The 25,097-nt window shown below is 46.9% G+C and overlaps 1 protein-coding gene across 1 annotated transcript in view; it reads right to left on the reverse strand.

Moving 5' to 3' along the window:
- KIF13B (kinesin family member 13B) overlaps positions 1-25,097 on the reverse strand; it is a 207,893-nt gene that overhangs the window by 17,974 nt on the left and 164,822 nt on the right. Inside the window, exons 31-38 of the mRNA XM_082216297.1 lie at positions 24,488-24,664; positions 15,939-16,031; positions 14,765-14,917; positions 13,078-13,155; positions 12,155-12,208; positions 10,416-10,436; positions 5,190-5,295; positions 3,647-3,780 (exon numbers count right to left, since the gene is read on the reverse strand). Coding sequence (XP_082072423.1) covers positions 3,647-3,780; positions 5,190-5,295; positions 10,416-10,436; positions 12,155-12,208; positions 13,078-13,155; positions 14,765-14,917; positions 15,939-16,031; positions 24,488-24,664 — 816 coding nt within the window. The remainder of the gene's footprint in view (positions 1-3,646; positions 3,781-5,189; positions 5,296-10,415; positions 10,437-12,154; positions 12,209-13,077; positions 13,156-14,764; positions 14,918-15,938; positions 16,032-24,487; positions 24,665-25,097) is intronic.

Here is a 25,097-nt window from a genome sequence, read left to right on the forward strand (position 1 = left end):
TTTATATTGGACTGTTAAAATGGAAAACTTAATAAATATCATTATTGTTTTTAAAAACAAATATTTTGGACAAACAAACAAACAAATAAATTCCTGTATTGCTGGAGGCAGGGAGCGTGGACTGCACAGCCCTTGGGGTCCCTTCCAACTCTTCAATTCTTTAAGTCTATGATATGCAAACTAGAATTTAGTTGATTTCTGTTTTGACAATCCAAAATCTACCCTGAATTGAAAGCTGGATTACAGAGTTTCCTCCATGTACTGTATTTTTCGCTCCGTAAGACGCACCAGACCACAAGACGCACCTAGTTTTTGGAGGAGGAAAACAAGAAAAAAAATATTCTGAAACTCAGAAGCCAGAACAGCAAGAGGGATCGCTGTGCAGCGAAAGCAGCAATCCCTCTTGTTGTTCTGGCTTCTGGGATAGCTGCGCAGCCTGCATTTGCTCCATAAGACACATTTCCCCTTACTTTTTAGGAGGGAAAAAGTGAGTCTTATAGAGCAAAAAATATGGTAAATGGAGAGCATTTTGTCTCTTCGATTCAAAGTCTTCCCTTTTTATAGTTCTGTTGCTCACTGTCTGCATACCTGTTTATGCTTGTTAAATTTGTATCCTACCTTTTGGGATGCAAAGCAGCGCTTAGAGTGAGCTGAAGGTATTTTTTTGGAGCAGCCGTTTTGGGGGGTCCCCCCCCCACAATATTCTTGAACTTCTGCTTTATTCTGATATTGGAGAAAGCTACCTAGATCCCTTGCTAAAGAACAAGGAGTTCTGGAATGTGCAATAAAAACTGAGCTTTCAGTTGCTTATAAATAACCTGTTACGTGACCTGGAGGGCAGCCACAGAAAAACAAATAAATTTGAAATCTATTTCCCCCAACAGTTGTGGAGCTTCCAAGTTCTGAGAGTATCTACACATTAAGATGTGTATATCTCCCCTATTTTATTTCCGTTTCATTTTATTACTAATACGAAACTATGTTGTGCATACTTTGAAGGTCTGAATTTAAGTCTGTGCTCTTTTGAGATGCTCTGCAGACTAACTCAATAAATTCTAGTCTAGTGCTAGATGCCCACCGATCGCTGGTTATTGTTTCCTGAAGGTTAACTCCAAGCTACCTCTTGACTCCCAGAAAGAAGCCGCGTAATTAATGCCACGGACCCGGGCCGGGAACTGCGTCGAGTGTGCCTCTCCAGCCTCGCGAAATGGGTTATTGCGCATACTTAATATGCAACTCGAAGAGCTGCTTTTTAAAGCTAACCTTTACAGATTTAATAGAATAAAAGATGATATTGAAATGCCGCTCTTTGGCGGCGATCTCCCGCCCGAGGCAAGACACGCACGGAATGAGATCCGGGGGCTTTCGAGGCCCGGCCCCTCGCAGCCCCATCTGCTTGTGAGACTTCAACCTAGAGGCATGCCGAGATGAAAGGGGAACTGACGTCGGCACCAGGGAAATGTCAAGAGAGCCAGCGCAACTCCTTGGGAACTTGCTGGAGCATTACGCAAACCAAAAACGGTGGGATGTAATCCATTGGTGCAGTCAAATGGATGCCAGTGTGGTGTAGTGGTTAAGAGTGTATATATTCAAGGAGCAAGTCCTCACTGAGGCCAGGAAGCTCCCTGTAGTGGAGAGCCAGTGTGGTGTAGTGGTTAAGTGGTCTGCAGTGTGGTGTAGTGGTCTCGTAATATGGGGAACCGGGTTCGCTTCCCCGCTCCTCCACATGCAGCTGCTGGGTGACCTTGGGCTACTCACACTTCTCTGAAGTCTCTCAGCCCCACTCACCTCACAGAGTGTTTGTTGTGGGGGAAGAAGGGAAAGGAGAATGTGAGCCGCTTTGAGACTCCTTAGGGTAGTGATAAAGCAGGATATCAAATCCAAACTACTCTTCTTCTCTTCTTCAAATGCAACATTCCCTGCTACCCTAGAGGGGAAATCCAGTTGGTGTAACTTCCTGTTCCACTGGTCTGGAGCTTCAGAATGCGGAAGCTAGACCGGTGACTGGGAGCGGCCGCCGAGACCTACATTGGCTCCCAGTACGTTTCCGAGCACAATTAAAATGTTGGTGCTGACCTTTAAAGCCCTAAACATCCTCGGTCCAGTATACCTGAAGGAGCATCTCCATCCCCATCGTTCTGCCCAGACGCTGAGGTCCAGCGCCGAGGGCCTTCTGGCAGTTCCCTCACTGCGAGAAGCCAAGGTACAGGGAACCAGGCAGAGGGCCTTCTCGGTAGTGGCACCCGCCCTGTGGAACACCCTCCCACCAGATGTCAAAGAGAAAAACAACTACCAGATTTTTAGAAGACATCTGAAGACAGCCCTGTTTAGGGAAGTTTTTAATGTTTAACAGACTACTGTATTTTAATTCTTTGTTGGATGCCGTCCAGAGTGGCTGGGGGAACCCAGCCAGATGGGCAGGGTATAAATAATGAATTTGATTCTATTCTATTCTATTCTATTCTATTCTATTCTATTCTATTCTATTCTATTCTATTCTATTCTCCCTGCATGTGACTTGGGAGATGGCGTGGCTCTGGCTGATTCCAGCCATTTTCCCAGTTTAGTTGGTCTTGACACTGCTGTTGTCTTGCTGTCTTTTGCTGCCATGTTGCTCTCCTGCAGCCATTTTGCACTCCAAATGTAATTTTTATATCTGCTGGATCTCAGCCAGCAACACACGAATTCAGTCTCCATATGAGATTCACTCAAGAGTTTCTTTTCGTAACTATTTAGGAAAGCCTGCCTTTTCGGGATCAAATCGCTAACTGAAATGTGAGTAAACTTTTTGTTACTTTACTCAGACAGACTCTTGTGTCTTTATTCTTCTAAGATCAAAGGGGACACCAGGAATAATATTAACTAAAAGATTCAAACGGATCTGCAAACTAGTTTCCAGCTATATTGAGCGGAACGTGCTCTGCTCCATCACTTACTAGCTTGAGTTAGGGAAGGATAATACTTACTCAATATATCCTTTCGTACTATATTTAACATTCCCACAAAAACAGCACGTCAAGTAAAAAGGGGGACATAAAATAGCCCAGAAACAGTGATTGCCAGACACTGACCCAAACACAATCTTTCAGCTTGAGTCACTAAACACTCAATACCGTTATGACTTTCAATCAATATGCATTTATTACGGAAGAGTGGCAATATTTTAGTTTTCCTTTCAATAGCCCAGCAACCCGATTCGTGAGCTCCTCTGAGCTCGTCAGTAACCTGCCTCGCAATGGCACTGTGTCAAACTTGTCATGTATGTTACGCAACTTGTGTCGTTAATATGCATAACAACTGGCCACTTTGCACATTTGCCAGCTGATCTTTTTATGGAGGGGATAATGTGCACTTTTCCAAGTCGTAATAACAATAATATTCGTTGTTGTTTTGTTATTCTTATGCTGCCCATCCGAATGGGTTGCCCCAGCCACTCTGGGCGGCTTCGAGCAAAATATAAAAACCCAACAAAACCAAATACGTAATCTCCATTGGGTGATTACCCATAATAGCTGGAGGATACAGAAAATGGGGAGTCCTGATAGGCACACTCCCCCAAAGCCTGTTGGAGATTATGTGTATCGACCAGAAATTCTGCATAATTCCCTTTTTCCTCCTTTCCCCATATATCACGCGCTTATTATACCTGCTGCGCCAAGGGAGACAGCTGTCGGCCCTTCTTCTCATCCCGTACAGGAAACAGGGATTTAAGCAGCTTTGGCATCTGAGGCACGAAGGACTTCACAGGATTCAAGTAGGATGCAGCCAGGCTACCGAGTCCTAGGGACAACAACGACAACAATCAATTCAAAACTCTGCCATCCCTTTGCCTACTGAATGCCCACAGCACTATGAAAAACCCACCCTGAACCAATTCCAAGCCTTTGGGTTGGTTCGGTTAAAGCCAGGAGTCCCGAGATACAAGAAAAGGTTTTGTCATGCAGTGCACAGTTAGACTGTGGAACTCCCTGCCACAGGGACGGCCACCAACTTGGATGGCTTTAAAAGAGGGTTAGAGAAATTCACAGAGTAGGAGAGGACTTTCCGTGGCTACCAACCCTGACGGCTCTGCCTCCAGTGTCTGAGACAGCAAAGCTTCTGTATATAATTTCTATTAAATTTTCTGTTTGGGAATTTAAAATACTAATTTTTACATCCTTAAGATATCAATGACTTCCCTTCTTCTCTTTCCATGGTTCATTTAACATACAGTGGTACCTCAGGTTAAGTACTTAATTCATTCCGGAGGTCCGTTCTTAACCTGAAACTGTTCTTAACCTGTAGCACCACTTTAGCTACTGGGGCCTCCCGCTGCTGCTGCGCCGCTGGAGAACGATTTCTGTTCTTATCCTGAAGCAAAGTTCTTAACCTGAAGCACTATTTCTGGGTTAGCGGAGTCTGTAACCTGAAGCGTATGTAACCTGAAGCATATGTAACCTGAGGTACCACTGTATCATAAATCCCTGAATATTTTACAAAAAACTATACCATTCAGCATTCCGTTATTACACCCATCAAAACTTATTTACACTGTTGAATTTATTTAATTCTGCCAGCATTTTCAGGTGTACACAATTATTCCCCATATATTCAAAAAATGTTTTCCAATCTTCTCTAAATGTACCGTATTTTTCGCTCTATAGGGCGCTCCAGACCATAGGGCGCACCTAGTGGTTTTTTTTGGGGGGGGGATAAAGAAAAAAAAATTATTCCCCCCCCCCCAAGCCCCAAAGAGCAAAGAAGCCACAACAGTGAGCGGGATAGATCCTGCTAACTGTCTTGGCTTCGTTTTTAGCCTCGTTTTTAGAACGGGTCCGGGAGCGAAGGCAAGGTTGCACTCAGCCTTGCGATCGCTCCCGGAGCTTGCTGCTATCCGCAAGCCTTCATTTTTGGAATTATCCTCAACAGAAAGGACTCTAGGTTTTTTGGGAAAGCACTTTTGAACATTTTTTTTCAATTCATTATGGATCGTTTCCCAATAATCTTTTACCCTTTTACAAGTCCACCACATAGGAAAGAACGTTCCCTCTGCCTTTGCATCTCCAGCACTTATCTCATTCAGTCTTACACATCTTTGCAAGCCTAAGTACTTCTTAAGAAGTAGCCTAGCTACAACTGGGCTGTGTGTGTGTGCTCTCTGTCCTACCCTGGCTAACCGCAAGGGCTTCTTTCGCTGGTTATGTTCTTACCTGGGTCTGCAGAACCGTTCTGCTGCGGAGAGTCCGAGAGGCTAGACCTGGACCTGTTCGAATGCACTGAGTTTTGTGATACATCTTGCTGGCTTTCCCAACGACTCTAAAAATAATTCACAAAGGCGGAGGGGGAGAGAAAACAAGAGAGATGAAACCGGAAGTCCCAACGCTCAGGAAATATTTGGCCAAAGTTTCCCCGTAGAAAACATCATAAGCAAAGGAAGCAGAGCAGCAAGAACAGGAATCCTTGACCCAAAGAACAATTCAAAGCACTGTTTTTGACCTATAAAGCCTTAAACAGCTCAGGACCGCAATACCTCAAGGACCGTTTCTTCCCATATATACCCTGAGATCATCTTTCTTCATGTGCCTCCTCCGTAAGAGGTCCAGAGGGTGGCAACACAAAAACAGGGCCTTTTCTGCAGTGGCTCCCCATTTGGGAAATGTTCTCCCCAGGGAGACTCGCCTGGTACCTCTGTTGCATATCTTTAGGCACCAGGCAAAAGCAGTCCTCTTCTTCCAGGCCTTTGGCTAATTAAGCAACCTATGGCCTTTGAAACGGGGAGGGTGGGATTGTTATGTATTTTTGTGTTTTTATATTGCAAAGAGTCTTGTGCTCCTCAGATGAAGGGTGGCAGGGTAATTTAATAATGTACGAACAATGCTCTCTTGAGATTTCTAAAATGCCCTCTGCAACCTGGGGCCTTTCATAAGTTTCAGAATACAATTCCCCTTTACAGTTGTACCTTGCTTCTCGAACAGAATGCATTCCGGAAGTCCGTTCGAAAACCAAGGCGCGACGTCCATTGCCTGCAGGAGTGTGCTGCAGCCAATCGGAACCGTTCGAAAACCGGAACACTCACTTCCGGGTTTTGATCGTTTAGGAGCCGAAAAGTACGAGTTTCAAGGCGTTCAGCAACCAAGGTATGACTGTATTATGTTTTTAGATATCCTGTAGGCCACAGGAGTGGCTGGGGGAACCCAGCCAGATATTTGGGGCATTATCATCATCATCATCATCATCATCATCATCATCATCATCATCAGACTCAGCACAGCCACAGTCCCCTCAGCCCCTTGGGCTGGGGCTGATGGGAGATGTGGCCAAAAAACAGTCCGTAGAATATCAGTCCATAGAAAATATTCCAATCACTTTGTCCCACAAGCGGCAGCTGCAGTGGTGATGCTTCTCTTCGGATAACGCAGAACCGCAACCCAGTTGTAGAGGTTACTGCTCTTTGAATAAACCTGGCCTAGCCTTCTGCAACCTAATTAGGAAATTAAGACAGGTTTAAGGAGCCTCCAGCCTTTGGTCCAATGTGTGACCCGCTGTAATCAGAAGATTACGGCAATGGAGGACATTTTGCCCGCAACGCCGTTGGAGGTTGCTCCTATCATCTACAGTTACCCAGCTATTTGTGATTTTTTGCAAAGCCGTAATTTTATCATCTGCGATTAGAAGCCTGGGCTGGTGGGGGCGGAATGCACAGAAAGAGCCAGATGTTTCAGACGACAACTCCCATCCCTTGGCGGTACGGATCCGTAACGTTTAAAGTGAGACATCAGCGTTGAAGACCTTCTTACAAGCTCAGGCTGAATCACATCCACAGATCCATTGCTCCCCTGACGTGGTTTCAGGCAGAGAGAGAGAGAGAGAGAGAATGATCACGCTCATCATTTCAGCCTCCCGAAAAGGATCGTAATAATAGAGAAAGACAAGAACGGACTTATTCATTATTTGTCTGGCGAAACCTCTGCCAAATGACTGGGCACAGAGGTCAGACTTCATTAAGCTAATTCTCAACAGCCACTTTTAAGAACATCTCGCTCTCGCCTTGCCCTTGAAAGGTCGATGCACAAATGTCTCAGCGCCTTCTGCACGATCTTTTGCCTTCCTGCCCCTCTCCACGCACCTGTTTTGCAGATGATCCCGGGAAGAAACTGCGGGGGATTTTCGGCCCACCGCTGTCATCTTAAAAGCAAAGAGTTGCTGCAGGGAGGCTGGATGGATCTTGGGTCTGATCCCGCAAGGCAAAATATAGAAGGAAGTGAGGCCAAGCCCAGAGGGGGGAAATCCAGGACACCATCAAGGTCAGGGGTCAGCAAATATAGAAGGAAGTGAGGCCAAGCCCAGAGGGGGGAAATCCAGGACATCATCAAGGTCAGGGGTCAGCAAACCTTTTCAGCAGGGGGCCAGTCCACTATCCCTCAGACCTTGTGGGGGGCCAGACTATATTTTGAAAAAAATATATAAACAAATTCCTGGTGTTTTTTAGTCGTTTAGATGTGTCCGCCTCTTCGTGACCCCCTGGACCAGAGCACGCCAGGCACTCCTGTCTTCCACTGCCTCCCGCAGTTTGGCCAAACTCATGCTGGTAACTTCGAGAACACTGTCCCACCATCTCGTCCTCTGTCGTCCCCTTCTCCTTGTGCCTTTCATCTTTCCCAACATCAGGGTCTTTTCCAGGGAGTCTTCTCTTCTCATGAGGTGGCCAAAGTCTTGGAGCCTCAGCTTCAGGATCTGTCCTTCCAGTGAACACTCAGGGCTGATTTCCTTCAGAATGGAGAGGTTTGATCTTCTTGCAGTCCACGGGACTCTCAAGAGTCTCCTCCAGCACCAGAATTCAAAAGCATCCATTCTTCGGCGATCAGCCTTCTTTATGGTCCAGCTCTCACTTCCATACATCACTACTGGGAAAACCATAGCTTTCACTATACGGACCTTTGTTGGCAAGGTGACGTCTCTGCTTTTTAAGATGCTGTCTAGGTTTGTCATTGCTTTTCTCCCAAGAAGCAGGCGTCTTTTAATTTTGTGGCTGCTGTCACCATCTGCAGTGATCATGGAGCCCAAGAAAGTAAAATCTTTCACTGCCTCCATTTCTTCCCCTTCTATTTACCAGGAGGTGATGGGCCCAGTGGCATATGATATAATGCTATTGTTTTAGTTAAATAATTTGTTTAAATTGTTATTAAGGAAATTGTTATTTTTTCCTTCCAATAAAGTACAGCAGAAAAGTTGTCCAAATATAAACAATGATTTCATAATTATTTGTCTATGCATTTCTAATAGTATAACAAAATCAGTAATTTTTGATATAACTGTAAAAACTACTCCGAAAATTTATTATTCCAAAAATGAAACCTTCATCTGGTTGTAAATATTAAGATTATACCAGCAAGAAGGAGTCTTTCTTTTTTTAAAAAAAATGATTTAAATCAAGTCTTACTGACTAGTGATTTAAATCAAATCCATCCTGTAAGCACCAAACACGGACAGCGAATTATCGGGGGCCTGATGAGCCTCCTGTTTTTACTGCCAGCTTAGTAAGGTAAAGGGACCCCTGACCATTAGGTCCAGTCGTGGCCGACTCTGGGGTTGTGGCGCTCATCTCGCTTTATTGGCTGAGGGAGCCGTTGTACAGCTTTCGGGTCATGTGGCAAGCATGACTAAGCCGCTTCTGGCAAACCAGAGCAGTGCACGGAAATGCCGTTTACCTTCCCGCCAGAGTGGTACCTATTTATCTACTTGCACTTTGTGTTTTTGAACTGCTAGGTTGGCAGGAGCAGGGACCAAGCAATGGGAGCTCACTCCGTCTGATTGGCAAGTCCTAGGCTCTGTGGTTTAACCCACAGGGCCACCCACGTCCCTACTGTCAGCTTAGGAATGCAAAAAAACAACTTGCATGTGTGAGTCAATCGCTGTTAGGCCACAGATCACACAACCTGATTGCCACTAAACCAGGCAGGCGTCAGCTCACACTGCAGACATCTGTGCGCAACCGAAGTCATGTCCAGGTACCGTCAAGAACCACTCCCACATTTCATTCTAAATTTGCAGAAGAGCAAGGACGTTCCACATAGCTTATGCTGAGTCTGGGATTTTGGCATTTGGAGAGGGGAGGTTTGGGACATGAAAAAAGGAGATTTTTGTGACTGTGGACAGCAGGGGCCTCTGCAGCACTTGGCATGGGTGGGTAGCCGTGTCATGCGCCTGCTTTGGGGGTGCAGCCAAATCTACAACCTGACCGACAATTACTGTGCCCGCTGCAGAGTCGACTGGACAGCGGTCACTTGCCGATGGGCCAAATTGCAAGACATGCCGAAGGAACCGTTAACTACTGAATGCTCTACAAAGTCACTTGCCCCATAGTTGAAGCTCACCAGTTTGGTTATGAAGACTGGCTCTGTGCTCACTGTTTTAACAGTTCCAGCCTAGCTTTACTTACTAAATTCAGGGTGGATAAAAGATTCGGAACAGACATTGGATTCAGGATGAACGAAATGAACCAAAAGTAATGTTAGACAAATTCACTGGAGGACGGCAGCTGGCTTGATAGAGAAACAAAACTTCCATGTTCTGTGGCAGTATAGCACCGAATACTAGGTGCCTGGGCACAAACAAAGTTTTGGGTTTCGTCTTCATGTCCTGCCTGTTGACTTCTCCGAAGGGTCTGGCTGTTCGCTGTTGGGACAGGATTCTGATCTCCCTGTGCAGTCCAACACACTTGATCTATGCGCTATGTTTATGCTTATACAGTGGTACCTCGGGATGCGAACAGGATCCATTCCGGAGCCCCGTTCGCATCCTGAACGCAACATAAGATATGTCGGCGCGTCTGCATGGGTCGCATTTTGCCACTTCCGCACATGCACGTGACATCATTTTTAGCGTCTGCGCATGCGCGAGTGGCGAAACCCGGAAGTAACGCGCTCCGTTACTTCCGGGTTGCCGTGGAGCGCAACTCGAATGCGCTCAACCCAAAGCACATTCAACCCGAGGTATGACTGTAATTCCATTGGCTCGTGTGCATCTATTGCTAGCCATTTTTATCCCCACGGGCTTTTTGTCAGCGCTGTAGGGTCTTTGGGGCAGATACCCAATGTATCTGGGGCTTATTTCATGGTCTAGAGTTCTCTGCAAATTGATGGCACTGTACAAGAGATAGGGTCTCAGAAGCAAGACTTATTTGACTAGTCGGATAAAGTCATCAGGCTCACGGCTCAGGGAGCAATGCGCGTTCCACACTGACATGCTGACCACCACCTTTCAAAGAGTTACACCTCCTCCCAGGTTAACGAAGCACAGGGCGAAAACGAAGAACGACAACAGCATTTCCAAAGCAGGTTTTTAAGGGTTAGTGAGCAAGGCGGTTCACGGGAAAGCACTCCGGAATGGGATAACAGATTTATCCGTTCATTAGGTGAACCTAATGAATTAGTTACCTCTGCCTGGACCTTTGGATACTGACACATGCAATGGGGGTGGATACCGTTGAAGGGTTAAGAAACAAAAACAAAAGAGAAAGAAAGAGAGAACAATGAAAATCCGGATTACAAATGATTTGGCACACCCCGCCACCCCGCCCTCCCCACCCCAGCACAAATTAAAAGCCCCCTTAGCTTGGTCAAAGGGAACATGCCTTGATGGGTCACTTTGCAGACGCTCTAGAATCCGACAGAAATATTGGGAAATGTAGAAGCCGCCCCCCCCAAAAAAGGAGCCACGGATTTCCTCCAACGCTTTTCCAGCAGAAGTTATGGCTCTTACAGAGACAAACCACGTCAAGTCCCGTTGACTTCCAAGAAGGAGAATCGAGGAAGCGCCCAACTCGCTCTCACCGAAAACAACAGGACTGAGAACGTGCTTAGCTATGGATGGAGCAAGTTGTCTTTCACTGTGTCAGAGCCACCGGTCTACCTAGTTCAGCGCTGTCTGCAATGACCGCCAATATCTCCCCGGGGTTTGGGGCAGAATTCCTTGCCAGCCTTTCTTGGAGATGCCTGGGATGGCACCATCTACGGTCCTCCCTCAGTTTGCACTTAACAGACACAAGCGCTAAAAGCGCAAGGGCATTTCACAACCTGAAAAATGGTTGGGAAGAAGATTCCTCCGCTGAATCTTCAGCCAAGGCTGAACGGGAGCTACGTCCTAGCATCCCGTTCCGTTACAAGGGGAAGGCGAAGAAGAAGCAGATCATCTTGCCTTGCATGCAGAATGTCCCTGGTGTCAGTTTGCATTTCTTGGTGCAGAAAGGTATTGATCTGATGTGTAGAGCCAATGTGAAAGACCTACATTGGCTCCCAGTAGGTTTCTGAACACAATTCAACATGTTGATGCTGACCTTTAAAGCCCTAAATGGCCTTGGTCCAGTATACCTGAAGGAGCGTCTCCATCCCCATCGTTCTGCCCGGACACTGAGGTCCAGCTCCGAGGGCCTTCTGGCAGTTCCCTCGCTGTGAGAAGCCAAGTTACAGGGAACCTGGCAGAGGGCCTTCTCGGTGGTGGCACCCACCCTGTGGAACACCCTCCCGTCAGATGTCAAAGAGAAAAACAACTACCAGACTTTTAGAAGACATCTGAAGGCAGCCCTCTTTAGGGAAGCTTTTAATGTTTAACAGACTACTGTATTTTAATACTTTGTTGGAAGCCGCCCAGAGTGGCTGGGGGGACCCAGCCAGATGGGCAGGGTATAAATATATTATTATTATTATTATTATTATTATTATTATTATTATTAGCCCAAGGTCACCCAGCAGCTGCATGTGGAGGAGCGGGGAATCGAACCCAGTTCACCAGATTACGAGTCCACCGCTCTTAACCACTACACCACGCTGGCTCTCTACACCACACAAGGCGTGGCACTGAACTCACAAATGTGAGGAAGGATCTAATAAATAGAGCCTTTCCTAGTATCTATTCACATCCTAACATGCAGAAGGTCCCAAATTCAATTCCTGGCTTTTTCAGGCAAGGCTGGGTGACACCCTTGTCTGAAGTCCTGCAAAGCTGCTGCCTGCCAGTGAAGACAATACTGAACTAAGTAGCCCAATGGCTGGGATCAGCGTAACACAGCTGCCCATGCTCCTAACAGGGCATTTTCCGTCCTGCTAGGGTGTGCTCTCTCATAAACGTTTTCAAAAACAAAACAAAAGAACCCTGCTAAGCGATTTTGAAATCTTACTTTGTAAGTTGCGAGGCTGTACGGTGGGTTTAGATCCTGGCGGCTTCCGGAGAGCTGCAAGAGTGAAAAGGAAGAGGGGACTTTAAAAAAGAAAAAGAAAAACCCTTTGCTAACTTTTTTTTGTGTGTTTGTGTGGCAAAAGTTAACAGCTGAAAACAGAGAACCTAATGATGAATGTTTTGTGAAAGAACGGAAACCCTTTGGGGATTACCGTATTTTTCGCTCTATAAGACGCACCAGACCACAAGACGCACCTAGTTTTTGGAGGAGGAAAACAAGAAAAAAAATATTCTGAATCTCAGAAGCCAGAACAGCAAGAGGGATCGCTGCGCAGTGAAAGCAGCAATCCCTCTTGCTGTTCTGGCTTCTGGGATAGCTGCGCAGCTTGCATTCGCTCCATAAGACGCACACACATTTCCCCTTACTTTTTAAGAAGGAAAAAGTGTATCTTATAGAGCAAAAAATACGGTATTTAAAGAAATATTATTATCTGATGAACTCGTGAGCAGGATTTGAACTACGAGCAGCAGAAGGGGTTAAAGATTATAGTAGCTCTGTTAAGGTTTTAGAGACAGAAAACAGCGTGGAAAAGCAGGTGGGAATGTTTGTATTATGTTTTGAGATGTATGTGTGAAGTTTTGGAAAACTTGATTTTAAAACTTCAGGAAAAGGTATGTGAGAAGAGCTGAGCTGAGCTCCCACATGGATTTTGGAGCCCGGCCTTCTTGGCTTGGCAGCAGAGGTGGATGCCAGCCCTCACCTGAAGGACAGGTGTGCTTACAAAGGTACTGAGACTGGTGGGGTGGTCCCTGTTCCCAAGCACATACTGTTCCCCAGCTGCAAGAAGAGGTGGGACATTTCTCTGCCACACTGCCGCCCACCGCATTTCCTGGGGCAGGAGAATCACAATTGTGGAGACTCACTCGGTTGACGTTGGGCGAGCTGAGGCTCTTTCGGTATAGCTTTCCTTTGCCCGTTAGCTGCTCCTTCACCGCAACCTCCTGTGACAGAGAAAATATAATAATAATAATAATAATTTATTTATACCCCGCCCACTCTGGGCGGCTTCCTGCAAAATATTAAAATACAATAATCCATCAAATATTAAAAGCTTCCCTAAACAGGGCTGCCTTCAGATGTCTTCTAAAAGTCAGATAGTTGCTTATTTCCTTGACATTTTATCATATTTTTTATTATTATTTGTATGCCGCCTTTCCACATTTAAAAAAACAATGCTCAAGGTGGCTTACAGCATGACAAGATTTACATAATATAAAAGTCATAAACAATAAATAAACCACATCAAAAAAATACACAACCAAATGGGAAACTATTTCCACAGGGCGGGTGCCACCAACAAGAAGGCCCTCTGCCTGGTTCGCTGTGACCTCACTTCTCGCAGGGAGGGAACCGCCAGAAGGCCCTCGGCGCTGGACCTCAGTGTCCGGGCAGAATGATGGGGGTGGAGACGCTCCTTCAGGTCTACTGGACCAAAGCCATTTAGGGCTCTAAAGGTCAGCACCAAAACTTTGAATTGTGCCCAGAAACGTACTGGGAGCCAATGTACCGTATTTTTCGCACCATAGGACGCACCGGACAATAGGACACACTTTGTTTTAGAGGGGGGAGAACAAGAAAAAAAAATCTCCCCCTCTCTGTCCAGCGCCCCTTCAGTGAAGCGGCAGGAGGCGCTGCGCAGAGAGGGGGAGAACTTTCCCCCTCTTGTTTTCCCGCTCTAAAACAAGGTGCCGTTTAAGGTGCGTTCAGGCGGCTACCTTGGAAGCCTGGAGAGCGAGAGGGGTCGGTGTGCACTGACCCCTCTTGCTCTCCAGGCTTCAGGTTCCTTTCGACCTGCTCTTTGGGGCTGGCGGGGGGAAGCCCACCACCAGCCCCAAAGAGCAGGTCAGGGAGCAGCCGAAAGGCGCAGCGGAGAGGCTCCTGCCATAGCCGCGCGTCACCTCTCCAGCCGGGAGAGGGTCGCGGGGCTATGGCGTCTTCGCTCCATAGGACGCACACACATTTCCCCTTCATTTTTGAAGGGGAAAAAGTGCGTCCTATAGAGCGAAAAATACGGTAGGTCTTTTTTTTGGACCAATGTAGGTCTTTCAGAAACAAGAGGAATGGTAAATACCTGAGCTGAACGAAGACAGGGGGGTGGGACGATGACACACCAGCGCCTGTTCTTTGCAGACATGAGGACTACAAACGTAATAGTCTCCCAAAAAATATTTATCCATTTATTTCATAAAAAGTTATCCATTTACAGTCATACCTCGGGTTACAGACGCTTCAGGTTGCGTTTTTTTCGGGTTGAAACCCGGAAGTACTGGAAAGGGTTACTTCCGGGTTTGGGGGGTCGCGCATGCGCAGAAGCTGTAAATCGCACTCTGTGCATGCGCAGAAGTGCCGAATCACAACCCGCGCGTGCATAGATGCGCCACTTCGGGTTGTGAACGCTGTGGGTTGCGAACATGCATTCCGCACGGATCACGTTCGCAACCCGAGGAATGCAAGGGGAAGTATTCGCTGGGTTCTGTGATTTTGCATCAGAGGCCCCAACTCCACAGCAAACCAACGGCCACATGGCGTTTCGACTCGGCATCTGCTCACCTGACGCAACCTGTCCAAAGTAAGGATGTTCTCAACAGCCAGGACACTCCGAAGGTACTTCTCTATCCGGGCTTCCGAATCGGCTGAAGCTGCATTCTCAACGTTGGCAGCCATTCTCGCCAGGGCCTCCCTCTCCTCTGCCCCCTGGGCATCCTGGAAGGAAAACAAGCCGCCTGGAGTTAGCCATGCTCATAATAATAATAATAATAATAATAATAATAATAATAATAATAATAATTTTATTTTTATTAATATTTTTACAAATTATTTCCAAAAATCATATACTTTCTTATCTTATACAATGTTTTGGACTTCCATCAAAACTGCATATGAAAGATTTTCCAGTCTTTATCACTTAATCTGCATTTCATTATTTTCATTATTACATTTAATACTAACTTCACTAATAATTCTTATCATAGTTTTCTCTGCAAAATTTCGCATAGTCCTTACAAAACTTCTTGCAATCCTACTAGTGTAATCTGTTGATTACACTTGCTTTTCAAAGAATTCCTATATTTACTCCAGTCCTCTGAGAATCTCTGATCCCGCAGGTTTTGACTCCTTCCTGTCATCTTATCCAATTCTGCATAGTCCAAATAATTTTATTATTTATACCCCGCCCATCTGCCTGGTGTTTCCCCAGCCACTCTGGGCGGCTCCCAACAGAATATTAAAAACACGATAAAACATCAAACGTTATAAACGTCCCTAAACAGGGCTGCCTTCAGATGTCTTCTAAAAGTCAGATAGTTGCTTATTTCCTTGACATCTGATGGAAGGGCGTTCCACAGGGAGGGCACCACTACCAAGAAGGCCCTCTGCCTGGTTTCCTGTAGCTTTGCTTCTTGCAGTGAGGGAACCGCCAGAACGCCCTCGGAGGTGGACCTCAGTGTCCGGGCAGAACGATGGAGGTGGAGACGCTCTTTCAGGTATACTGGACCGAGGCCATTTAGGGCTTTGAGAGTCAGCACCAACACTTTGAATTGTGCTCGCTAAATCGCGTTTTGCACATGCGCAGAAGCGCCAAATTGCAACCCGCGCATGCGCAGACGCGGGTTGCGAACATGCATCCCACACAGATCACGTTCGCAACCCGAGTGTCCACTGTACAACTACATGACAGCAGTTGAGGGAAGAGGTTTGCTCTGCAAAAAGATATATATATATTCACCTCTGGGATATTTGAGACGATTTCAAAGGTGACTCCGCAACCAGGAACGGAACTTCGGTAAGACATTCTTCTCAGGAAACTCTGAGCAAAACCCTGGGAAGGGGGAAAAAGAGGAAAACTTGCAGCTTCAAATAAGTTGGCGGCAAATACAAGGAGGTTTCTTTCAATGGGAGGAAGCCAATAAGCACATTAGCAGCCACTTAGTGCGAGAGAAGAACAAGCAGCTCACATCTAGCTCGAAGGAAGACAAAATAGAGGCCTTTTGCAACCTGCGATTCCTGTTCCTGTTTCACCCAAAACAAACATTTGCACAAGTGTGATCACCAGCCGGCTGAGAAAGGTTTTAGTTGATTTGCCACCTGCTTTTAAGCAATTATATTCAAATTGATCCAGACGCGGGTGGCGCTGTGGGTTAAACCACAGAGCCTAGGACTTGCTGATCAGAAGGTCGGCAGTTCGAATCCCCACGACGGAGTGAGCTCCCATTGCTCGGTCCCTGCTCCTGCCAACCTAGCTGTTCGAAAGCATGTCAAAGTGCAAGTAGAGAAATAGGTACTGCTCCGGCGGGAAGGTAAACGGCGTTTCCGTGCGTTGCTCTGGTTTGCCAGAAGCGGCTTAGTCATGCTAGCCACATGACCCGGAAGCTGTCTGCAGACAAACGCTGGCTCCCTCGGCCTACAGAGCGAGATGAGCGCGCAACCCCAGAGTCGGTCACGACTGGACCTAATGGTCAGGGGTCCCTTTACCTTTACCTAAACCCATGGCAACCTTTTAGAGCATGCAAGGAATTGTATTTTGTAAATATAAAAACCAAGAACTATTCTTAAAAGGAAAAGTCGCTTCTTCTTTGGGGGTGGAGGCAGCGGAGGGGAAGAAAACCCGAAGGGACCCCAGATGCCATCTAGTCCAACCCCCTGGGAGGCAGGTATCAAAGGACAGCATGCATAGCTGGGCATTTGGCGCATTGGGTGGTGGAGGACATTCACACACCGAACTATATGTCGGTTGTCCTGGTTTCTGGGGACCCCCAACCCCCAAATCTTTCCGGCAGGTGGAAGGATCTGTGGGACTGAGTGTGTCTGAGAGGCTCTGTGCCACACTGAAAACATGATTTGTAATGGTTAGAGATGCTTAGATCCCCATAAAGCAAACATGTGAATTGACCTCAAGTTTCTTGCGCTGGCGCAAATGTTACGTTTAGTAAAATAATAATATTTTTTTATTTATATCCCGCCCTCCCCAGCCGAAGCCGGGCTCAGAGCGGCTAACAACCATAAAAGTAACACACCATTCTAAAATCAATTCATTCCAAAATCAATTCAGAGTCAAATTAATGGCAACCATTGGGTTAGAGGGCTATGAGGATTACAGAAGGAGGGGGTCAGGCTGTGCCTTGGCCAAAGGCCTGGTGGAACAGCTCGGTCTTGCAGGCTCTGCGGAAAGATGTCAAGTCCCGCAGGGCCCTAGTCTCTTGGGACAGAGCGTTCCACCAGATCGGGGCCACGGCCGAAAAAGCCCTGGCTCTGGTTGAGGCCAGCCTAACCTCCCTGTGGCCTGGGACCTCCAAGACGTTTTTGTGTGAAGACCGTAAGGTCCTCCGTGGGACGTCCCAGGAGAGGTGGTCCCGTAGGTACGAGGGTCCTAGGCCGTAGATGACTGAGTCTGGTCATCTGGTTTGCATAGATGACCGAGTCTGGACGTTGCCACCAGGGAGGGCAAGGCCGTCTGATCTGCCAGTGAAGGAGGAGGGTAACTTCCCCTCCTGCAAGGGGAAAACTGTGTGCTCCTGGCCACCAGCTCTGCTCCTAGATCTAACCTGGGGGGTGGGGGGGAGGTGTTTCTGGGGAGGTTACTGTTATTTATCAGGGGCAAGTCAGCCAGAACCAACACTGATATCGGGGGTGGTTTGCTGCTCTTCCAGACAACCCAGAATGTGCATAGAAGGAATTACATTGTAAAAACAGCAACTTGAAGAACATGTTTCCCCCTCTTCCCTCCCCTTCCCTTTTTCCTTGTGTGTCGTGTCTTTCCAGATCATGAGGCAGGGATTGTCTTAGAACCGATTTTAGTTAGCCTTTGGCCTCTTTGGGCGGGGTATAAATGCTGCAAATGAACAAACGAATTACAGAAAACCTAGGTAGGCGATGACTTAACCTGCAGAACCAGCACAAGCCTCTATCTTTTTTCTCGTGAGCTCAGAGTTATTTGTGCTTCGAATTGCAGACGAGTAGGCAGTTTCGCAGGCGCAAGGCCCCATCTGCATTGGCGTGCTACTGGTTTCTGAAGATCTACCTTTTTACACACAAGTGTTCCCTTCATCTCACAACCCAAGGCTCCTGTTTTAATTGCTTTGTTTTAATGGAATTGTGTGTTTTTGGCATATTTTAATTATGAATGTTTTATATGTTAACATTGGGGAATTGTGTTTTTTTGCATATTTTAATTATGAATGTTTTATATGTTAACGCTGGGGGTCATAAGTTCTTATACTTGTACAATGCTTAGGGTCCTATTTTGGCAGCCTGCAGCAGAATCTTAGAAGTCTATACACCTTACACTTTGAAAGAAGATGGTTGGTGTGTGGCCCACAATTGCCAACAGCAATGGTGGCAGGCTTCAAAGTGAAGAAAATTAGCCATATCTTGTTCACAAAGTCATTTTTGACTGACCCTGCTTGGAGTGATGTTGGAATATGTATGTGCTTTTTTGTTTGCCCAGAAAATGTTAGTTTGGGGCATATAGTATGCTGGCTTTAGATCACAAGACAGATGTAATAAACATTGTTTTTTATATTAAAAAAAAAGAATTGCAGACGAGTCTGGCCACCGAATCCTTGGCCACAGAGATCATTGCCAGCAATGATTTAAGACGGGGCAGAGCCATTGTTTATGCTGACAGGGTGCCTCGCGAGGTTAAAATCCCGACTCCTGAATTAATGCAGAGATGACTCATCCCCAGCTTGCTGCAAAACGACTGGGCGCATCAGAAGGTTATTGATACGCTTTTGAAATGCACATTTGGGCTGCACGTCGGTGGCGGCGCTGAATAGCTAAGAAGCCCAATGAGCTCCGCAGGCAGTGCAGGAAAGGAATTTGTGGAGGGTGTTGCCCGTGTCTGGGGTGTGGAAAATACAGAGGGGGTCACAGCTGAGGAGTGGAGGTCATGATCTGCAAAGCAGAAGTTCCCTTGTCTGATGCTCAACATCTCCAGCACAACCACCTCTGGGAGAAAGGGGTGGGAAAGATCCGAACTTGAGAGCTCCTCAGGGGATTGGAAGGTGTTTAAAGAATATTTGCAAAATCATCTTGGAAAACCAGAACTCCTATTAGAATAAACAAGTTCTGCTAAAAATACTGAAATATCAAATAATATGGATAACAATGCGTAACAGAGAACCAAGTAGAAAGTTGGTTTAATAGTGTGTGAAAGAAAGTCATAGAAATGGAAAGAAATTGTAATTGTGTAGAGTGGAAGTCTAGCACAGGGTAGGGTGAGGGGTGGTGGTGGAAAGAAGAAGAAGAAGAAGAAGAAGAAGAAGAAGAAGAAGAAGAAGAGAAGAAGAGTTTGGATTTGATATTCCGCTTTTCACTCCCCTTCAGGAGTCTCAAAGCAGCTAACATTCTCCTTTCCCTTCCTCCCCCACAACAAACACTCTGTGAGGTGAGTGGGGCTGAGAGACTTCACAGAAGTGTGACTGGCCCAAGGTCACCCAGCAGCTGCATGTGGAGGTGCGGAGACGTGAACCCGGTTCACCAGATTACGAGACTCTTAACCACTACACCACGCTGGAAAAGGAAGTATGCGCGGGATTGAATGTGGGTATGTAAGAATATGTTTGTTTGTATATCTGTAATATGTATGTATAAATGTATTAAAATTTCTAATAAAATAAAATAGAGAGCTCCTCAGGGAGGAGAAGGCTGCTGTCAATGGCTGCTGGGAATCAACAGGCAGTTCCTGAGAAGGTGGGCGGGTGAAGTTTTGCAATTCCCCCAAATGCTCCACTTCCAAACTGTCCCCCCAAAAACTAGCAGCTGAACAGAAACATGGGGAAATGAGATATTTAAGTGCATTCAAGGAGCAGGGGGTTCATACGACCCCAGGAGAGCTGACAGTGAAACAGGCCCAGAGGTTATGGGATGAAAAGGAAAAGCATCACAGAATCATAGAATTGAAGAGCTGGAAGGCACCCAAAGGTCATCTAGTCCAACCCCCTGAATGCAAGGCATTTTTTTTTTTGTTTTGCTCGCATCTATCGCGCAGGCTGCAAGGACTTCTTCCCCCATCTCCCCGCAGCACCCAAAAGCACAAGGGATGACGTAAGGAAACCCAACCAATACTGAGTTAAGTTAAAAACCGTCGCACGAACCACAACAGCACCCTAAGTTTCAGGGTGGGAAAAGAGCTGCGTGGAGGGAACTCATCCAGATCACAGCTCAGGGGCTTAAAAGAATAACAATTGCAAGAAGAATGGCAGATGAAGATGATGGAATTTATGGAGCTGGCTGATCTCACCGGGAGAATCCGCGACCAGAAAGAAGAGGACTACCAAGGAGACTGGGAGAAATTTAAAGACTATTTGAATAAATATTCTAATATTAAAGATATGTAACCACTTGAAAGAACCAATCAGGCCTAGGACTAAATTAGACTTAAATATATAAATAAGAAAATGTATTATAAGAAAGGTAAAGAAATTGGAATGCGACTGTAATACTGTTTTACGAAATAATGATACTGGAAACTGCTACATTCAAATTAAGAGGAAATTCAGATGGAGGAGATTAGAGGAAGTCAACTAAAATGTTTATGAAAATGGATTTTAATTAATTAATTGAGTCCCCCCCCCCCGTTTAGGTATGTTAAGTTTGTTATTCTTTTTTCTTCCCTTTTACTTCTTTATTGTGTTGTTGTTGCATATATATATATATATATGTTATATCTATTGAAAATTAATAAATATTATTGTAAATAACTAAATAAAAGAATAAAAGAATAATAATGCGAGAGGAGAGCGCTGCATGAGTGCAAGTATGAACCCGGTGAGGGCCGGGGTGCCTCTCTAGGCTAAGCACTCTGCAGCGAGGGCATCCATCTAAACTCTTGACGGACACCTGTCTGTCCTCAGAATGCAAAGGGCCTTGGAGCAGTGCCTTATTGCAAAGAACTGTGCACAAAGGGGAAGATCAGGGGCAATGTGAAAGATGTATTTTTGACACATCACCAGTGCATCCCAAAGGTGTTCTTAGCAATGGCCCTCAGACATAACTGGCTATTCTGGGATGGTGATGGTAAGGAAAGGGTTAATTTTCCGCGAGTCGGCAGAAATATGGTTCCCCACCACCTCACAGTGCAGCTGCAGGCACCGTGTGACAGCCTTATCTGAGTTGCTCAGCAAACCAGAACAGTGGCGCTGGGTAGATAAGGGCTCAAGTCACAGCAGTCCTTGATGGGGAGTACAGGAGAATCTGCTGGAGACATGGAGAGTGTTGGAGAGATCCTGTGCAAATGTGGAAGGCTTCGAGAAGAGCTCATCTTGCAAGACTTCTGGACTCGAGAGAACTCTTGCAGTTGCAGGACTTTGTGAGCAACTGGATTTTGCACTTGGTGTGTGGACTCTGTCTTTGTAAGCCGGAACCCTCTCTGGGCTCAGAGAGTGGAGACTTTTTGTAGCAACTGTAAATAATTTTTGTGCCTGTGTGCATATGCCAAGTAAAATCTATCTCTGCTACCTAGCTGCTTCCTGCAGTGAGCTTAAATGCTTGACTGAACTTCTGTGGTGCACTGTGGAGTCCCAGGAAGACAGGTGACCCATCTCAATTCACTTAGGGGAAAGGACCAAGGCTCAATGGAAGCAATCTGCTTTGCATGCAAAGGGTTCCAGGTTCGAATCCCCGTGACGGGGTGAGCTCCCGTTGCTCCTGCCAACCTAGCAGTTCGAAAGCAAGCCAAAAAGTCCAAGTAGATCAATAGGTACCACTCTGGCGGGAAAGTAAACAGCGTTTCCGTGCGCTGCTCTGCTTTCGGTGTTTCGTTACGCCAGAAGCGGCTCAGTCCTGCTGGCCACATGACCCGGAAAAACTGTCTGCGGACAAACGCCGGCTCCCTCGGCCAGTAAAGTGAGATGAGCACCCAAACCCCAAAGTCGTCTGCGATTAGACCTAACTGTCAGGGGTCCTTTACCTTTTTTATCTCTGGATAGGGCTGGGTTAAACCACAGAGCCTAGGGCTTGCCGATCAGAAGGTCGGCAGTTCGAATCCCCGCGACGGGGTGAACTCCAGTTGTTTGGTCCCAGCTCCCGCCAACCTAGCTGTTCAAAAGCATGTCAAGTGCAAGTAGATAAATACGTACCGCTTTATAGCGGGAAGGTAAACAGCATTTCCGTGCGCTGCTCTGGTTCGCCAGAAGCGGCTTAGTCCTGCTAGCCACATGACCCGGAAGCTGTACACCGGCTCCCTCGGCCAATAAAGAGAGATGAGCGCCACAACCCCAGAGTCGGCCACGATTGGACCTAATGGTCAGGGTTCCCTTTACCTTTACCTTAGGACTAGGAAATAATCTGTCTGAAACCGTGGACAGACTCTGGCAGTCAGCGTGGACAGCGCTGGGCTAGATAGAAGGCCGCTTCCTCTATTCCTACTTGTCCTTGTAAAGTGAGGCAGGGGGAAAAAAGCACACACGCATACCTCACGCTCCAGTCACAATAGCCACATCCCAGCACACAGGGCAACAGAAAAGGGGGTCACAAACGCCGCCAAAACAAAGCTGGCTACATGAGATGACAAGAGATGGGGTGACCTGCTGGCAATGTAGATTTGCTGAAGCACAGGTTGCTTGCATGCAGAAAAGGCCCATGAGAGTATACAACCTGCCCAACAGTGCCTGCTCACAAAAAAGCCCCCAAACCTCACAAGGCAGCAAGGGGAATGAATGAAGCATCTTATTCCAGTGGCAAAGGATGCTACAACACAAGCAGTCCTCGGTACTTCAGCTCCTTGCACACATCGAAGCCATGCAGAAAGAGGCTATTCGCACGGGGGCAGAATCGGCAATGGGTTACTACCCTCCTGAAGCCTCTCTGCAGCATTCTCGCGACTGCCAGGGAGCCCGGAGCGAGGAAGAGAGGAGGAAAAGGAAAGAGAGAGAGTCAGTTGAGGCAAGAGGATTAAGCTCTACGGCTGAGTCCCAAAGCTGGAGGGTGAAGCCAGTGGATCCCTTTTCCAAATCCCCGGGGATCAAAGAAGCAGGGGAAAGGGGACACACCAAAAGTCATTTTTAACTGAAAAGTCTAAACTAGAAAGACAGTCATTTCTTTTGAGGCAGGGGCGGAGGAAGGGGGGTGCAGTGGGGGTGAGCAGCCCCAGGTGTCATCATTTAGGGGGGTGACAAAATTCCGGGTGGCACTCACCGCAGGGCCTGCAGTGTGCCCAAGCCACGCATCTCTCCTGGGAGAGACATGGTGGTTTGGGTGCGCGCAGGCTCTGTGCTGCCCCGAACAGCCCGCCTGCCGCCTCCCCCTTAGCTGTGGGGCGGCTGAGTGGGAGGGGGCAGGCAGACTCTGGCGTGTCCTGCCCCAGCTGGTCTCACCCCTGGGCGCAGGGCACACTCACCGCCCCCTGCGCCCGATCGGCTGAGGCATTCCCAAAGTAAAGGAAGGATTGAGCTCTGATGAATAAGAATACACCCAGAGGCTTGAACCAGCAAGACTCTGGGAAGGGTGCGTATAATAATCTGTCTCTCCACCCCCTGGCCCAGGTCGTTTTACTCACAAAAGAACTTTTTACAGAGTGTTCGTAAGAACCAATCAGATTTCTTCCGAGCATTTCAACAAACCCACGTGGGGACAAAGTTAAACTACCAAAACTAATCAAGCACACATATTTCTGGGGTAAACAAAACAGAACTACAAAGGAGTGCGTCTGGCAACCCCGGAGGCGATAAGCAATATATATGATAAGGAGGATGGCCAGGAAGACAGCGATCATTATCGCCTTCAGGTGAGATCTGTTTCCTGGCCCTATGATTAACATCCTAAGATTAACATATCAGAAAAGCTACATCAAAGAAACTGCCCACTGTCTCTGATGGCCCAGGATGCCTGCCTGGCGAAGCAACTGGCACCTGGGCTGTGTATGTGACTTGTCAAGCAAGAGAAATGGACAGTAGAGGAAATGGCCAGAGATGCAGAGGGTTGTGGGATTTGATCAGAAATTATTGCCCATGAATTAAACCCAGTCAACGCCATGCTTTCAAAGTGGACACAATGGCTTGATGCATATTTTATAACTCCTCAAAGTAATCCCACCTGACCCCACACTCTGGATATTTGCACTCCTACAACCGGCTTGCTCCGCCGCTGTTTTGAGACAGCTGCCGTTAGCAAGGAGTAGAGCTTTGCTCCAATATTTCCACACCTTGTCCCATGTTAAGAGACATCGGCTTCATCAAAGCCATGCCTTGCAATTTCCTGCAGCAATGCTTCTAGGCGTGCAACTGCGTCACGCCGAGAGCAAATGGAGATAATGAATGCCTAGGAAGGCTGCTGTACCTGCTTGCCGTAGACGCTGACGCAGATCCGCTTGCGCAGGACCAGCTGCATTTCAGCCGGGTGGCTGAGCTGTACGGTCACTCGGACAATCAGGAAGACCCTCTGCTCAGCGGCTGTTCCTCTGCTGAGCTGCGCGCAGTTGTGGACTGTGGAGTCCCAGGAAGCTTCGGCCTTCACCTGCGAAACAACACACAAACACAACATCCTCGGTCAACACGCCAACATCCGTGTTTTTCTGCAAGCCACATTTCCAGGGTGAAACCACACTCAAAGAGGCTCGCAACTGCAACAGGTTTAAGTAAGAGAACTCTTTTGATGGGGGAAGGGCCTTCTCAGTGGCCGCTCCCAAACTTTGGAACTCCCCGCCTAGTGAAGTTAGACTTGCTCCCTCCTTGTCCTTCCTGAAGGCTGGTCCCCCCCCCCCGTCAGGCCTTTTTAAAATAATAACTTATTTTTTACTTTTCAGGTTTATACATTTCATTAATTTTACAATCGCTTTAACATTTCAAAACTTGACTTCCTTCCCCTCTCTTTCTGCGGTTCGTTAAAGTTGTTTTTTATATGTCTTATGCATATCCAAATTCAGCTAATTTGCTCATTTGTTTATCTA

Source organism: Podarcis vaucheri, assembly GCF_965113315.1.
Source record: "Podarcis vaucheri genome assembly, chromosome: 3".
In the NCBI taxonomy this organism is placed as follows: domain Eukaryota; kingdom Metazoa; phylum Chordata; class Lepidosauria; order Squamata; family Lacertidae; genus Podarcis; species Podarcis vaucheri.